General features: G+C 43.3%; 1 protein-coding gene across 1 annotated transcript; it reads right to left on the bottom strand.

Annotated features, from left to right (window-relative positions):
- Positions 1-671: 671 nt before the first annotated feature.
- On the bottom strand, positions 672-18,228 carry TMEM169 (transmembrane protein 169). Its single transcript, XM_042784224.1, has 3 exons — positions 18,183-18,228; positions 6,131-6,565; positions 672-4,648 (listed from the first exon to the last, which is right to left on the bottom strand). Exons 2-3 carry the CDS (start codon positions 6,432-6,434, stop codon positions 4,029-4,031), a joined length of 924 nt encoding a protein of 307 aa, XP_042640158.1. The 5' UTR covers positions 6,435-6,565; positions 18,183-18,228; the 3' UTR covers positions 672-4,028.
- Positions 18,229-18,361: the final 133 nt, after the last annotated feature.

Genomic DNA, 18,361 nt, shown 5'->3' with positions numbered 1-18,361 from the left:
CTGCCAGTCTGAGGAAATGACCTGCAAATAGCCTTTCAGCTTGAAAAGCTGTTACACTGAAGGTGTGCTAGCCCTTGGCTAGGTATTTCATTTGGTTTTTCCAAAGATCCACGTCTCCTTCTTAGAAGAAATAAAAGGTCAAATGGGTGTTAGCCCTGTGCTAGCGGGAGGGTGGGACTGTAGTAAGACTGTGTGGGAAAGCAGCAAGGGTATCATTTAATATTTAGACACCTCAAAGAACTGTATTGGTGGATTCTCCTTTGACTTATTAGAGACATGTCTGGTGTACTTAGGCGTTGTAAGAAATCTTCCCAGTACTGCAGTAAATAGCAGCTCCAAGTCACAGACACACATACTATATTTGTAGGGTTAAATGTACTTCCTATTTTGGTATGGAAGTGTCCTTCCGACAGATTATTGGGGCTAAAGCCAAACAGATACCCAGCAAGTGAAATTAAATCAAAAGTTTTCATTTGTGTGCTATGAAGTAAAAACAAAGAACCCAGAGCCCAGAGATATGACAGTTCTGGATAGGCACAGATTAACAAGAGGTAAAACTGAGACCCACTTCAGACACACTTTAAAGACTTGTAATTGTAGAATGACTGTGTCCATCCCACAGTGATGTTTTTAACACAAAGTCAAGCAGAAACATGAGAGCAACACTCCTCTAAAGCCACGTACATCTTTATTCTCCACCCAGGCCAGCAAGGATGGGAAAAAGGAATGCAATTAAAAATAACAATCAGCAAACACACACTATCTTTACGTAAAAAAACCATCCAGACTAGAGCAGCCAGAAACACACTCAACAACCAGAATAACTGGAATTCCCTGCAGCTTGACAGTGGCACATAAGCAGAAATTACTTGTGAGTTTCTGAAAGCAAGGGTAAAACAAGACAAAAACTTGTGCTTTTTTTCTATTACAACAATTGATTATATATTTTGCAGCAGGCAAACCACTCCATTGGATAATGGGCAAGAGAGAAAGCTATTCAGAGTTGTTTTGAGAAAAGTTTTAATAAAGCTTTTACAAATAGCACCAGAATTAACCCCAAGCTTAAACTATCCCCCACCAAAATCAATGTCAGAACACCTTGATTTTTGCAGGAACAGAGGCAAGCTTGGTTAAGTGTAAATTAGAACACACACAATGGATTGTTCCAGTATATCTCCCAAAAGATGGCCTCCAAACCCAGAAGCATAGCTGCCATGGCAGAGGGTACTACAACTTCTCTGACACTCCTTTGTGTCTGTGTAGCAGTAAGAGGCACAGATTTGGTTCTGTCTCCACCCTGGCAGGCTGTTTGCAATCCTGAAAGCAAATCCTGCAGCTCAGCAGACGTTTCACATGGCTGTATACTGTAATGAGCTAGTATTTATCATTCAATCCCTCTGTAAGCTGAAGGCTCTTTGTGCTACTGACCCCAGCCTTTCGTCTAGCCTTGAACAGCTGCTCTTTGGCAGTGACAGCTGAATTGGGTTTTCTCCCTCTGCAGCAATGCACAATTGCCAGCCATTCTTCCTGCAAACCCACTTGTTTGCTGCATGTTGGGGCCAAGATACACAATCCACTCCTTTCATGCCAGCAGTATTCCTGTAGGCAAATCGTGAGAACACTTGCCATCAGGCCTTCCTTCCCATTAATGCTTGTTAAGCATCACTTCTTCCCACCCTCCAGCCATGTGGGAGCCTGTGATTTCCATGTGGAGGGGCATTAAGCAGAGTAGTTGTGCTGGGTCACTACAGACTGCCAGCACTGGTACGACTTAATCTCAGCTTCTCTATTAATTCAGAGGCATATCAAGCTCCCTGATTGAAACAGCCCTGTGAAAGACATTTCAGTGCTTGAACCAGCCCCAGGCATATGTCAGCTTCCTTGAACCCCACAGAATTACCTGTCACTACCTCACAGGTTGGTGTCTTTTTTTTTTTTTTTTTTTGGCTGGAAGTTGGTCATTGCCTTTAAAAACTTAGCCAGGAAAATCTGAAAGCTGTGTATCAGGAAGCAGCAAACACAGCCTGGCCGTACCTGTGCCCAGGGAGCACCTCTGCTTTGTCAGTAAAGTGTGGAGCCAAGCCCGCTCTTGATATTTGGCTTGTACACTATTCACACTGTTAATCCTCAAGCCAGCACTAAGACGCTGCTTTGGCTGGACCTCCAGAAGGGGACAGATCAACAATGAAGCAAGGACTTTACTTATTTTTCAGTAAACTTTACTTATTTCTCAGTGTCAGCCCTAGAGGATCAGATGGACTTGTTTATACTTCACTGGTTCTCAGATGTCCTAACCAGGACAAGACAGCCAGTGTTGTCTTGAGCTCATCCTTGAAATGGAACACAAAGCATTAGTTCCTGTGAAATGCAGCTTCTGAATGCTTCTCTTTACCATCCTAAAACTAGAGCAGCTTCCCCTCTGGTAGGGAGGCTGGGGAAGTGAAACACCTACACAGACATGAGGGGCTGTGCAGCCTGACTGACTGCACACTACAAATTATCTACCTACACACATGCAAATAGTGGGCTCCTCTGGGTTAGGGCTACACCAGACTTTTTAGCAGCACCATCTGACCTACAGCGCTCAGAAAAGTAATCATGTTTCAGATGTGTAACTCAGTCCCCATTAGAGTCCTTTATAGTTCTCTTTTATTTTCCTTGTGACTTCCCTAGGCCAAACCCCCAATAGTCAATTCAGAAAAATAACTTTTCTGCTAGTCATTTTTTCAAAGAGACAATTAAAATTTCTTCAGCCTATGGTGGCCACATCAGCCTGGTCTAGGAGCCCACTAAGATGCCATGCAAAGTCCCAAAAGGAGGGAAACTAATTATGAAAATGAGACATGAGGGGAGGAGGACGTATAATCCATTTCTCTTCTATATAATTAACCAGGAAGTGTAGGGGGGGATGCAGATTTCCAGAGCTGAGGCGTTTATGCAGTTTGCACTGGGACTGACAGACATGGGCTCAGGGACACCCCATTTTGAAAGGGAAGGTCCTGCAGCTCCTCCATAAGAGCACCTTGAAAAACAAAATGACTATTTCAGTGTGACCTTCCCAGCCAAAGGACCTTCGACTCCACCTCCCTAAATGCAGGTGCCTCCAGTCCACACCTGCATTGCTGTGACACATAAACTGATCACCCTTCCTCAGAACAGGTGTTTCTTCCTTATAATGCAACTGTTCATACTGCACACTGCGAATGACTCCTGTATCCCACTCCTTCCCAGCAGTGCACCTATCAAGAGATCAAATGCAGGTGTGTCCTAAGCACCTATCTGTGCACCTGCAGTCACCTGAGGGTGCTTGGTGACAGGCCCATCAGGTCCCCATGCACCACATTGCAGAGCAAGCCCTACTCTTCCATCATGTGATGGGTGCGTTTCAGGTCAGTGTAGAGCTCACACGCCTTTGTTGGAGGCTATGCTGGTCTCTTCCAGTGAAAGGCTGAGCACAACTATTCCAGTGGTCTGTCAAACTCTGACAGTGTCTAAGCAGCTAGCCTACCCGGAAAGTTTGCTGTATTGTTGGAAGGACTGGAGAAGGACCCTTTCTAGGAAAACTGCAGGAATGCCACACATTTTGCAATTTAGCCTTCACAGGTTCCAATCTCTAGAAGTTCATCCCCTGAGTAGAGACTTCTTTTCACTGGGTCAACGAATCACTGTTATGTCCTATTCCTGTGAAGTCTAACTTCAGGTAAGTGGACTTTTCAGCACGTATCTTTGCCACTCCACAAACAGCCTGAGCCCCACAGACCTGGATTTTCTCAACATTCACATAAATTGTATTTAGCTAAAACAGATGACAAATCCTTGGAGAGCCATGCACCTCCCCACCCAGACCATGTGAAGCTAACACGCTTGCATTCTGTGACATTTAAAGAGCACTCCTCGCCCAATATTTTATTCATTAAGTTTGTGTTTAAATATATATCTATATATCTATATATATAAAAAAATCAGTGTGTTATTTTCTAGGTGAAAACCACTCGCATATGACCAAAATAGTCAGCCAGGACAAAGGCTCAGACTGCTGAGGTCTCAACCCCCTGCGCAGAGCTCTTGCCAGAGAGACTACCTGAGATATTGTCAGAATCTAGCAGCTCAACAATGCTGTATGGAGAACAATCTTCCAAACCCAGCTTGCTGCAGAGCCAACCACAGAAGCCCTTCTCCATATCCCTGACAGCATGCCACCAGTACCCAAAAGACCATGCTACCTGTGCCACAGCCGAATACAGGCCTAGGGAAAAAGACACAACCATAATTATAATTGGGTAGAAGATGATCAAAAAAGGACAAAAGGTGATTTTGTGCCAGAAGGTCCTCTCTTCATTGTACACCAAGAAGATGTTGTACCATGTAATGGTTCCATAGTAGAATGAAACCACGAAGGACACTACAAAGATGATGGGAAGACAGATGATGGTCCAGAGGACGACGTGGGGTCCTCTGTCCAGCCCAACATCACATTTCTTCTTCTCAGGTACATCCTCTTTAGGAGGTTCCTTTGACTTAGCCAGTTCCTGCAGCTCTTTGTCCGTTAGTGTGACATGGATGTCCACCATCTGACCCTTCTTCTTTCCCCTGGTGATTGTTCCAGTCAAGGTGACATATCGGCTGTCTAAAGGCATGTTCCAGGCACCTAAAAACACAGATAAACTCATCTTCATTAGATTTATTTTCTGTATGGAGTATTTTGTGTAAATTCTCCCAAACCCCAAAGACAATTAGATAGTGCATATGGAGTTCTAGTTAAATTTTTAAAAAATCGAATGCAAGAAGCAATGCAGTATAAAGAAGATTATCACAGAAGAAAATGGAGGAAGAGCTAATGAGGGAGAAGACAGGAATTCCAGATGACAGAAATCACAAGTGAGAGAACTCCAGCATCTGCACTAGGCACAATATGTGAAGGGAAAGTGCTGCAGGAGTATATGAGAAAGAGATGAGACAGGGTAACTGAATCAAAAATGGTATGCCTGTTTTCTCTGGTACCCTCATAGATTTATTCCTGAGCAGTGTGGACACTTGGGGTGAATTAGATCAACGTGACTAAGACTCTTGTTCTGGAATAAGCCCATCCACACACAGAGTTATACTTGAATAGCTAATATTTCACTTTACATTTGCACTGTATCTCAATCCAAATTAATTTTCAAAGTTTAGAAAAAACTTACAAACTCTCACATAATTATATTTGCATTTTAAGGGGTCAACAAAGGCACCACACAGGAAACTGTTGGGATGTGTTTTAAAGTCTCAGGCTGCCTTAGCTTTCAAGTGACGTTGGTTTAGGATGGTCCCTGAAGTGGTACTGGCCATAAACTCTTCTATGGGGCTAAAACATGCTTCCTCCTGGTCTTAATTGTGACTAGATTCAAAGGAGGTCTTCAGAGGCTCTTTGAAGGAGGCTGAGCAGTTTGAAGTGGCCCACAAAAATAGGAAGGCAGCAGGTAACTGATGAGGACAGGGGTTGGGATCATGGGGGAATCTGGTGTGGCTCTTGGACTGAGAGCATGCATTCACATTTAAGTCCCTCTCAGCCTGCACTGCTGACTCATAAGACAATTAGCCATAGGACCTGCCTCCCACACGTCTTCCCTGCAAGGGTATCCAGGACAGACATCAGAAGTGAAAGTGGCTCCAGGATGCCCCACAATGACCTTGCCAAATAATCACTCCTACAGAGGAAGCTGTGCTGAGAATATGCAAACAGAAGGCAACAGCAAATCCTAGATAATGAGTTAAACTCCCTAGCACAGGTAGAGCCACTAAATCCATCTGCTTCTACCTTTCTCTTAACAGGCAGTTGGTTTAGGCATGGACAGGGGCTTGATCACAGCATGAAGCTTAAAGCATGCTCAGCATTTTTCTGCATCAACTCCAACCAGCACATACATTTAACACTGAGTGTGGCAACAACCAACCTCTGCAAAGAACTGGAGGAAACACCCCAAATCAGCCTGTAATGCTTTTTATTTCAGAGTGCTTTCATGTATGAACTCAAGCTGTCTTTGCCTACAGTCCTGGAGAGGGTTAGTCTCACAGTCACTTCCATTTGAGCTTAGTGTGTGCTGGTATCAAAAAAAGTTTATGGAAAGCGAGTGTTTCCAGGAATACGTACCATCTGCTGTGGACTGACCCAGGAACTTGGAGCCTTCCTCAGAGCTCCTCTCCCCTCCTTCTTCATCCGCCTGTTCTTCATCCACCTTATTCTCATTCTCTGATCGATACACTATTATTGACTCAGGACGGGACTCTTTCTTCTTCTTTTTCCTCCGGTCCATAGTGGCTTCCCCATCAAAGGTGACAGTGGTTGCCACAGCCCTTCTCATGGAGCCACGGCAAGGACTCTGGCTTCCAGGTTTGCTGTCTTTCTGCACGGTATCCTCCATCCCACTGCTGCTCTCAAGCACCTCACCTGGCATCTTGTAGCAATTGTTTCCAATCTAACAGCTCCTGCACTTAGAAGTCATTGATTAGACAATGGTCCCTTGGCTGCTTTGTTTTGGTAAGATGTCTCAGTGCTGACATCCAAACTATGCACTCCATGCCCAGCCTAAAATGAGAGAGAAGGCTGAAAAAGTGTCTTTTTCTCATCAAGCAGAAAAAATTTCCAGGTTTTTCCTATAAAGGGTTACTTCCAAGTGGTTTAAATGTCATCTGAAGATCCTTATTACTGTCTTGAACATCAATTTTATTACATGGATACATGTTTTGTAATATCACCTAATCCTGATTCTCAGGTTCCAATTTTAAATATAACAAACCAAAGCTTCTAGAAAAAGAAAGAGTATTAACATTTATAAGAAGAGATTTAACAAGAAGAGCTTACTGAGCGAATTTAACATTCCTCTGCAATGCTGGAAGCAAACAGAAAACAATAGTTTTAGCCCACATACATGAGAATGAAGAAATGAAACCACAGACAAAAAAGTTGACTGATTTAAGGAACTGGCCTAGCATAGAGACAACTGCAGCAGGAGCGCTGTGCTCATCCTGCATTACAACAGCTATATTGGTGCCAGCCTTTCTTATTTTGAGTGTCCTCTGATTTACTGCCCATTGCAAGGATATTACAAAAAGTAATCTAATGATGTCAAAATGAATATGTTCCAAACCTTACCAATTTAGCATTATGTTGTGCTGTCAAACCTTAAAAATACAGTATATACAGTGGTTTTAAAAACAAAACTATTATTAAGATTACTTCACTGTGGAGGGGATTGGAAAGCACAGCAAAGTCTTCTGATTGTGCAGGGAAAACAACCCAAGTCTTCACAAATCTTTGTAAAAAATATAAGGGCTCAGTTTTTGACTCCTCATTCAAGCAAAATTAACAGCAATATCAAGTGACACAGTTATCTACGGGAAAGCTGCCTAAGTAAAAAACGTATAATTAAACATGCATTGAGGCAGACCATTCTGGCTTCATGAATGTGGAAGATGCCTGGGATTAATGGTTCTCAGATTTCATAACATTTAAGAAACTGACTGTGCCAAGTTTTCATGAAGTGTTTAGGTACAAATCTGAACACACTGAATAACATTTTAACAACTCTGAGGAGCTCTGTTGAACATTTACACGAACATTTATATTTAAAAGAATGCACATGACCAATAATTAAGCTGTATCTGAGTCATCTCTTTAACAGGAAACTAAGAAACACAGTTATCATCATTTATAGCCCACACAATGCTGGGGAAATTGTTTCACTTGAACAGATGCTAGAAAAAAGTTGAGCATTTTTAGATTTGGCAGTATGGTCCTAGTCTTCCCACAGACATAAGATTTGGATGATTTGTTTTGAAATCTTTTGCAGAACTTTAAATCAACTATTTATGCCTCATACATTCACACAAACAAACACACAACTTTTAATTGTATCACTGTAACACATAAGATTGGCCAGTTGGCTCTATGTGGCTTTGAAGAACTCAATAATTCAGAATATTTTTTGCATTATAGAAAATAAATCTTCCCTGGTTATCAGAAGGCATTTAAAAAATCAAGATTCAGCACACCCCAGAAATCAGACTACTTCTAAATTGCTGGGCAGGGAATATCTCAGCTAGTTCTGCAGCATGGCTGGGAACAGACTGTTTAGATTACCATCTCAGTTTACACCTGCCATGCAAAAATGTATGCCTAAATTTGCAGACATGCCAAAAAACAGCTCCATAAAATACTACTTACTGAAAATACTCTCCTCTCACTGCAGTGTCAAATGTTGCACTTTAGAACTACCTAGAAATTGGTTTAAATATTCCACTGTTGAACAAGGGAAACAAGAACAAAGAGGGGCAGTGATGATGAATGCCCTAGTCTGGAGTACCAAATAAGCACGGTTTGGTGTGGGGGTTGTTTGAGATCACTGCCTATGCATTCTCCTCCATTCCAAAGTCCAGCTTCAACAGAGAATGGAGCAAAACCAAGAATCCTTTGCTTTCCAATTCCCCCTTCTAACTCCAATAGCAAGCTCTGGCTCTTAACACGTTAACATTGGCAGGACTCCAAGATCTCTTCACATCCATTGCAATTCACGTAAGCTTTCATTCAGTGTTTTCTAAAAATACCTTTATGGGGAAGTGGAATAAATTTATTCTATGGAATAAATTCACTTTTTGTGGTAAATTCATCCAGGAGATACATTAGGCTCTAGCATTTTTATCTGAGAATCAGCAATAAAACTTCATGTTTTGCATCTATGAAATCCTAAAATCACCTGATGAAGCCTAATGAGCCCCTGAGATAACAGTGAGATTCCCCTTCCGGAGGTGGTGAAAAGAACACATGCCTGGAGCCACAGAGAAGCTGAAAGCATCACTGCTGGGATGATCTATTAAAAATCTGGGGACACGGAATTTGATCTGGGAGTAGATTCCCAAAGTTTCTGGCTGTAGCTCCATGCTCAGTCCCTAGTGCCTTGAAAAGGGATTGACTTGCCAGTAACATCTAAAAATAACCCAAAACTACAGGCAGATATTTGTGGTAGGGATTTTTTTTCCTAAAGTTTATCCAGCTGTGACCTTGGTTAAACTCACAGTAGATGATAAGCTCATGTCAGTTCTTGGTGTAATGACAAAGCCTAAAGGACTATGTCAACCTTGACTATGCAAGGAGGAGCAAGGTGATGTCACTTTTGAATCTGTCAGAGACAGGCACTGGAAATCTGTGTCCAGTTCTTGTGCTCACCAGTCAGGCAGGATGCTGATTAATGACCAGAAGACGCCTATGATCCCTGAATTATTTTGCTATGTATGACGTTCCCACCCCCACTATAGCAGCTACTGCCACTCCACTGTGAATTACCATCAGGACTAGAAAGAAACACCTCAACAGCAGAGTTATCAAGGGGTGGCAGCTCTGTTTCTTCCTCTCTCATTCCTGAGCTGAAAAGAGGGGAGAGAATGGACAATGGGGGTCCCTAAGAAGTGCCATTGCTGTGGCTGGGTCAGAGTCCTCGGGATAAGTAAGTGAAGGAGCCTATATTATTCTGTTTAAGGCTCAAGGAGGTAAAATCTGATGTCAGTCTGTCTACATCAGCAACAAAAACATGGTGAAGGAGATCTCTCTGATCCAGCGGAGGAGGATGCAGTAAGATAAAAAGCTTAAAGATACAAATACAGGGCAGATGTTAGGTAGGTGTTTTAACAAAGTGGGTAGATGTCACTTGATATACATCACAGAGGGCTGTGGAGAGTTGTCCCATCACTGGAAACTTCCAAATCTGGACTGGGTATCCTGGCAGCAGTTTGGCCACCAGTACTTGACCAGAAGATGTGCTAATGTGGGGAAGTCCTTTGGCTTGTATTAGGGAACAGTCAGATTGAAAGATCACAAAAATCCCTCCCAATCTTAAGCCTGTTTTCACAGTAGATGTTTATTCTTCCCTCATTTGTTTCTGCCAGTGGAACAGCTGGGATACCCTCTGACACCTGGTCCAGGCCTTCTGAACACAGCACTTTGAAACACCACCATCGGCCCCGCATCCCACAGGGATGCTGCTGAATCAAACAGGTTCACGCCCCAGTCCCATTTTACCTGGGTATATTTTCTCCATAGTTGAGAACAAAAAATGGGCTCTTGCAGAAATCACAGTAGTGTACACAAAGCTTACTTTTTCTCTCCTCCTTTTCTTTACATCCTGTAAGAACAAGGCCAGCCCTCAGCACTACACAGCTGTCCACAGCACAAACTCCTTCAGCCATACACCGAGATCTTCACCCTTTAAAAACCTTGCTGTGGAGCTGAAGCATGACAATTGCTGTGTAGCTAATACTAGTGATGCCTCCCACATGGGAGCACAGGAGCAGACAAGAATCTAATAACTGTCCATGGGAGGGAAGGAAGAGAAATGGTCAAATTTCACAGATAGCAGGGAGCAGTTTATTAGCCAAACAATTTATTATTAATCTCCGTGTGAAAACAGATGGAGAGCCCTGGGGAGGCAGCTCTGCAAAAACACTCTGTAGAGGAATTTTTAGAAGCACAGTCTTCTGTTACTATGCAGGAAAGCTACTACTGATTACACCTCCCATGACAGCATTAGTCTTTGACACACAAAGCAGGAGCCTAAAAGCTTGGCCTTGCACCTTTTAGGTCAAAGGAATTTTTTTCCATTGGTTTTCAGGGCTTGATCCTGCTGTTAAAAGGAGAGAAATTATCCAGTTTAAATGCAGACAGGAAGAGCCTTCCTGCAAGCTAATAAAATCCTTGATCTTAAATCCTTGCTACAGCACAAGTAACCTTTTTATGACTGCTCAGAGCAGACACGAGAGGAAAAAATGTAGACGGTAAGCAGTAAGGAGCATCAATTTTTATTTTTATAGTCACATAAAATGTACAATACATAAGAAGAACTGGCACTGTGTCTTCACTCACATCATGCAGGGTTTATCTGCAGAAACAAAAAACAACCTGTGCTTTAGAAACACTGTGAGTTACTCAGGATCAGGAAGACGTAAGGGGAAATTTACCCCAGAGACACACCTTGAGAGAGCTCCCCAGCCACGGATCCTCCTCTGCCTGCTCCTTTTATGCTACAGACTCCCCATCCCCAATCCTTCTCTACCCAACCCTGCTTCTGATTTTGTGCATGTGCTTGTTTCTGAGGATACACGTTACCCAAAGGATTATTTCCAATCCCTAGAATTTTTAAAGGGGTTATCTGCTGGCAGATTGTGCACATGAAAAATAGATGGTATCAGATGCATTGAGATGTTCAGGACAGATCTGTCTGTCGCCAGTTATCATGGTATGACAAAACCCACTGGTCTAATGCAGGACATGCAGCCCCAGACACTACAAAAACATGTAGCAAGACCTATGTAAGAAAGCACATTTAAATCAGACTTTATGCTGGGAGAGGGACAAACAGTAGGGCTCCCTCAACAGCTTTGGATCTGTTTTAAATACCTAAATGGCTCCACATGATCTTTCACATATGCTTCCTCACCATACCCTGCTGAAACAGAGGACAACGTCTGTCTCCGTTTCATGGTGAAATAGCTCAAATTAGATTACACAGTAACTTGAATCTAGCAAATACTAGCAAAGGCTGTGATGAATGACATGTTAGAAGGTGAGGCAAGAACAGCCCCTCCCTGTCAGTGCTAGTGTCTGTACAGCTTGCAGTGAGCTTGACAAAGGGATTTATGTCACTGAAAATAACCCTTTTGCATTTAAAAAGAAAATAAAATGTATTTTCAGCCAGACAGATTCCCTCAACAGGTTCATAATGCAGCTACCCCTAAAGGAAAGAATATCTAAGGAAGGGGAGAAAAACTACCCCTCATGGCATTGTCCCATTGCAAGGCTGCATTAAATGTCTGCATAACAATAGCAAGAGGCACAAAGAGAAACATCTGCCTATGCCACCCCAGCAAGGTAGGACAAATCAAATAGCAAAGCTCATAGATCACACCCATCTTTCCCTCCCTGCTCAATCCACAAGCTTCAAATCACTTCCATTTCTTGGAGAGACAAGAAAAATGACCATGCTCTGAGTCTGCATCTGAGCAGGAGGAGACCTCACGCCGGACTTCCAAAAGCAAAGGACAGAACTGAGCACCAGAGCAGTGAGGATAACGCAGTGAGGTAACTCATGCCACCAAAAAGTTTATGGTGTTTGCTAATGGAGGCCCCCAGCCCCATGCCTTCCTGTAAGGAGTAGAGGGTAATAAAAACTCAAGCTAAAAACAAAGGGAGGAGTGGGCAAGAAACACAATCTCTGCAGTCAAGCACCAACAGACCCAAGTTTGCCCAATCCTTCCAATTTACCACTGGCACACGGGTCCTGCCTGTTGGCAGTGGCATTAGTGCCAGTGCTGCTCAACACTACTGAGCAGCTTCTGGACCAATCCCACTGGCACCATGAGCCAGACCTGCATTGGCCAACACGAGCTGACCATCACTGAAGCTGCAGCAAAACTAGACTTGCTTGGGTGTGGATTAATGGCTCGCTGGCTCCCAGTGCCATGCTGGGTGGCTCAGGCCCCTTGCTCTCCCTGCTGTCCTTCTGTGAGACACCCAAGCGCTTGCTGATAGTATTCTAAGGATACAGTCAAAACAACTAAAAAAAAGTAGTGGAGAGAGTTGTTCCAAAGTATCACTAAATTGTTTCTGGATGACTTTTTCAAAGAGGATTTTTTTTTAGAAGTCAAGGACATTTTACAGAGTATCTGTTTTATGAATCAGTTCTTTTTATTCTCTGCTATTCCATAACTTTTGCAAAGGTCACAGAATAATAACTGCTGTATACATCAGTATTACTGAAGGCTGGAAAACAGCATACAAGAATAGCTGAGCATTTTTATTTTATATGAAATTAAATGTCTAATCGATTTTCTTGCATACCAACCTTTTCAAAATCCACAAACTGTACTGGTCTACCTTTTTTTAGAGTGAAAGCCTGGAGTGCTGTCTCTCCCTTGTCTCCCCACTTCTTTGTCCAGACTGATAGAAGAGAAATTGAAACAAAGGACTCAGAGCTTCCCACTGCATCCACAGGGATGAGATCTGTTTCTTTATGTTTATTATACTATGATAAAAACGTCATTGAACAGCACCTGCACAGGAGCCTTTAAAAAGAACCAAGGCTGTAAAAGGAGGATGACTTGAAAATGGAGCTTGGTCTGAAATCTTCAAAGCAAACCAAGTGGTTTAGATATGAATCTTGAATAAACTCAGCAGAGCTCCCTAAATCTTGTAGGAAAAAAATCTCAACAGTAAAGTGTAGACATGCTCTCTGTTCGCCTGCTTTACCCCTAACTTCTGCATTTGAAAAAGCAGGCCATCCTGCACCTTGAAACAGCAGGGGCCCATTGTAATTCTTACCCCATCCACCAGATCAGTGATGGATTCCACTGTACCATAGGAACAGCTAAATGAAGTCAGTCCTACCAACTTGAGCCCAGCATCCTGCCTCTGCAGCAGTGCCCTTAGTCTGGGATCAAGTGTATTTTTTATTGGTGTAATACCTGATTCATCCTCAGTTTGAAGGCTTGATATTAAATGGGAATAGAAGATACACTAGGAGCTTGCTCCACACATCAAACCAGTGTTGTGCCTCCTCTAGGCATCCAAGCGGATGCGTAGAAGACACTCACAACAGAGCAAGCATGCAGTACATGAAAACACTTCTGATCCCCTCACTCCCCTTTCAAGAGAGCAAACACCTTCTACAAAGTGTATACACACACGTACAAGTAAGAACCACTGGGAGTTGCTATGTCTGAAGACTGCAGAACCACAAAGCACCACTGGTGGGTGTGAAGCACTCATACTAACGCAAGAAGGCACAGCCCTATCTAGCTAGACACCTGGCTGGTGGGTGGTTATTTCAGTGAAGGATTGCAAGACTTCAGTTTTCTTTCCTTAGGAAATCATGCAATGCTCTCACCAGGATTTTTTAATGTATGCTGGACTCTTTCCTGACCTTTACAATAACTAAAAACTAGGACCCTGTGTTGACAACTCAGGCTCTTTTTCCTTCCCTTCCTCCCCAGGAGATCCCTAACTGTCTTGTTCTCCTCTCCTTTCTTGCCCTGCTCTGTGCTGGCAAGATCAAGCACCCCAGTGCTTTATTCTCACACAATGAGGAGACACCACACATAGAAATACCTGCAATTAGAGAGCAAGAAGTTGCAGCCATGCAGCCCAATGGAAAACACAGTCAATTGTAAATCCACTCTGGAAAGGATTATCTGAAAAATACTCACAGTAAACTACATCCTGTGGTTCTTATTTAGGCAAGATATTTGAGGGCTTCACATCAGAGCTTTCTCTGAGTTACACCTGGCTGCAGCCCAGGAGTTACCAAAGACCAAAACTGCACCGACAGAGAAGATTCCCATGGGAGTGATTCAGGACTGCTTAATGCATTGCACAGTAAATATAATCTAAGATATTTAGACAGTATCTCCAGCAGCAGGAATTAGTTGGCTCAGGGGACTCTCAATTGGATACAAGTGCAAAAACAGACCAGTGATGCCAGGGTATTAAAAATGCAGCACTTTCAATTGCAGACAAGTGAATGCTTCATCAGTATGGTATTAGCTGGGGGCGTAGTTATTTAGAAATCTATCTATGTACCAGTTTCCAACTGTTTGATGCTGATACTCTACATCTGGCACCAGTATGTACTCTGCTTTGAGTGGAGCGTCTGTCTTCAGTATCTCCTGTATTTTTTTTAATCACTGGAATTAAATTCCTAGGGGGGGTAATGATGAAAGGTTGTAAAATCCTGATTATCTCCTAATTAGACTGAAATCCCCCAAGATACCACTGAAAGTGAAGTACCTTTACAGAGGGGAAGTCCCTAAAGACATGAATCGACCAGAGATCCTGACCATCAGCTGGGGCTGACCAGGAGGTGTTCTGACATGGAAACCAGAAGCCATGAGTCAGAAAGGCTCTTGCTTGCCAGTGAGAGATGATGAAAGGAAAAACAGCCACAGGAGAGAACACACAGAGAGGAGGTGAAAGTAGCAGGGATTTCCAAAGAGGCCTTTTGCGTAATCCCACAAAAAGGTCCAGAGAGGTAAGGAAACTCACACCAGTTTTCATTTGGGTTTGGCTCAATCCAGGCATTTCTTGTAATAAGTATGGGGGGGAGGAAGAAATTACTGCTGTCAAACTTCATGCAATTTGGTATTCCAGGAGAAGAAATATATGAACCTGAAGCATCCGTAAGAGTGGGGTTCTGGGAAAGTAGAGGCTGCTGGCGGGCAAGCTTGCTTTTTTCTGAAGACTAACTAGCAGAAACCCTCTGTCAGAAATCATATTTGACCTTAAAGTTTTATTTCTGGCACTGAGATGCTTTTCATTAAACCTCCTCTGTTCCCACCTCCTTGTGAGACTGCTGGTCCGAGGGTTACCTCTCCTGGGGTCTGGATCCCACAAAGGTTTCTCTCCTGTTTGGAGCCATCTGTTTTCTCACATCAGCTTGGTATTTAACAACTCAGAGACCTTCCCCCTTGCCAACATGGATTACAACCCCCCTGAAGGACACCAGGCTATAAAGAATTGTTAAGGTAGTACATAATGCTGACAGGATTTTTAAAACATGGCAGTGTACTGGACTGGCAGATGTCATCAGCTGAATAGCTAAGCCATAGGCTGGAAAAGCACAAAATCAGCTTTTGACAAAAGTAGCCTCTTCTAAAAATGCAGAGTTTCCTATTTATCTCAACAAATTGAACTAGTTCATTCAAAGCCAAGACACAATCTGGGAGCTGTGAAAACAGGAAATCTAGTTTTTCCTCTTCAATCTATAAATAAAAAAGTAGATGTTGAAGAAGGATATGTGCTAATCCCACAACTCTGAAGGAGCTGACAGCTGGAAAAAAAACTATTGATGAATGCTTGTTCCTAAATGTGTCATTTTGATTTTTGAATGGTTAATGTTTTAAATGATTGATATACCAAGGAAAAAGAATTCAGATAGTTTTTAACTTAAAAAAATGCAAATGAAGACTCTGAGGCTTTAAATGCAGATTTATTTTCTTCCAAATGCAATCTGATACATACCAAATAAATAAATAAATAAATAAACAAACCAGACACTATTTCCTAACACATAGAAAGTAAGAATCTGAACATTAAGTTTATAGAATAATATAAATATCTAAGAAGAGCCTTCTGCTTACTGAATTTACCACTACGGCTGCATGTAGTGACAGACCAACATGTTTTAATGCTACCAATAAAAGAAAATGAACATTCCTTTGCAAATAAGGAAGTAGAAGCACAGAAGAAGATTAAAATTGATTTTAGTTAATAAGATTTTCTTCTTTTCAGCTTAAATAATTTTGAATTTCAACCACTGGAGTAAAATCAATTCACACAAAGGTACACTTTGAATCCTTGGTTCAAAGGCAACCCACAACAGTGAAGAGAAGCCATTGCCTTGCTGAAAATATCTGTGAGCATTGGTTATCTCAGCTCTGTTCTTTGTGGATAGATTTTGTACCAGAAGGGGCTACCCTCCTTTGAGTGCCAAGGAATGGATGTTTGCTTTACTCGCCTCCTTAGTCTCCAGTCTTTGTCTTTTCCCTTTCTCCTCCCACCCATCACTCACAGAATCTTAACTCATATGTTCAGCCCTATATTTATGGCATTCCTATGGCTATTGAGAAATTCCAAAATGCAAGCAATTTATCCTGATAGGGAAGAAAAATCATTTGATAGTGTTCCCCAGGAAGAACACTGAAATCAAGCAAGCCATATGAGCAAAGAGGCCCACTGGCTTTTTGTTGGTGGCCTGCAGCTCAGTCGGGATGGCAGGCAGGTTGGAATATGAACATCTAGTTCACTAGCACAGATGAGTGCTTCTCTCTGAGACTAATTAATGATCTCTCTGATATACTCTGCCTAAGGTATGTAGGGCAGAGATAGTTAACGGGTATCTGTGGAGTCTACAGATTGTGGAAGATAATTAAAGGCGTAAAAAAAAAAAAACAACACCTTGTGGTGTCACCCACAGTACTTCATGTTTTGCCTCCAGAAAGTAATACTGTACTTTAAAATATTACAGTATTCAGCAAACATTAACTCACCTGGAAGGCAACTTTGTTTAACAGTTGCCTCACTGGCCTAAGTCACCACCCAGAAGTCCATTCCTGTCTTGTCACCCTTTGCTGAATGACTCTGAACACACTGTTAACTCCTCCATGCCTCCCCTTTCCTACAATTAAAGGAGGGTATATACCTTCCTTTGAAACACACTGAACTTCAGGATAAAGACATTATCATATAATTGTCTCTGATTAAAAGTATTAAACCTTAGAACACGTTTTGGGAAAAGTAAGTAAATCCATTTAACAACTGAGAAAACCAAAATAGACTCAGTGATTCTCCCACTTTACATATGTGTCTGTTTTTATTTTTTTTTCCCTCACTGTCTTCTCACATTAGCCATCTCCCCTAAGCCAAAAATAACAGGACAAAATGGAGATATACTTTCAAACATCTCTTCTATTGAAAAGGACAGAGGAGATGCCTGGAAAGATACTGAACATGCACACATGCTCCTGGGCACGTCAGCGCTGGTTAAAATCACCTGCAATGGACAAAGATGTTCTGTCACTTCACTGTGGGATAGAAAGGAAAATAACGTTGGCTGCTCTCTGTGTCAACCGACCAGTTAATACTGAGCCTATTGAGGGAGATTTTCAGTTGAAAAAACCCACACCACAAAGGCATTTTAGCACAAAATGGCTATGTTAGGGGCACACTAAATAGTACTACCTCAGCCTTCAGGGCCTCTTTCCGACAAAGTCCATGCCTGGAGAGAGGATCCCCCGTCCGCCGGTCCCTGGCAGGAGAACACCCACAGCTTCCTCTGCTATTTATGACACCTTCAGAGCGCTGCGCTGATTTCTCCCGGCCGGGGCTCCACGCCCCGCGCTCCTGAGGGTGTCTTCCCTCCGCGCTGTGGAAGGTGACCCGAAGCGGTACCGAAAAAGACGAAACCCCCTCCCTTGAAAGCAGACGAGAGCACGGATGGGGGAGCTGGGCGGGCTTGATGAGAGGCCCCAGCAGGCAGCGGCGACCCCCAGGCGCTCCCCGAGGAACCGATCCCTCCCGGGCGCCGAATGCGCGGCCATCGCTCTCTCTGCCGCGGGGACGGACCCGGGCGTTACCGACCCGCGGGTGCCCCCCGCCCCCTTACCTGCCGCCCGCGGTGCCGTGCCCCAGTGCTGTGCTGTGTGCCGTGCCGTGCCGTGCCGCGCCGCGCCGAGCTCCGCCGCCGCTCCTCCGCCTCCCGCTCGCCGGCCCCGGCACTGGCGGGCGGGCGGGGCCGCGCAGTCACGTGGCGAGGGTGGCGGCGGCCGCCGCCGTGTGAGGGGA

The sequence above is a fragment of the Tyto alba genome, unplaced genomic scaffold (assembly GCF_018691265.1).
Source record: "Tyto alba isolate M040663 unplaced genomic scaffold, T.alba_DEE_v4.0 Super-Scaffold_7, whole genome shotgun sequence".
Taxonomy (NCBI): domain Eukaryota; kingdom Metazoa; phylum Chordata; class Aves; order Strigiformes; family Tytonidae; genus Tyto; species Tyto alba.
The sequence above is the reverse complement of the archived record's forward strand: the minus strand, read 5'-3'. Positions and strand labels throughout refer to the sequence as shown.

Excerpts from the sequence above, each read along its gene's own strand:
- TMEM169 (XM_042784224.1), bottom strand. The coding sequence starts at position 6,434 with ATGCCAGGTGAGGTGCTTGAGAGCAGCAGTGGGATGGAGGATACCGTG. Across the intron at positions 4,649-6,130 it reads GGGTCAGTCCACAGCAGATG|GTGCCTGGAACATGCCTTTA; the intron begins GTACGTATTCCT and ends CTGTGTTTTTAG.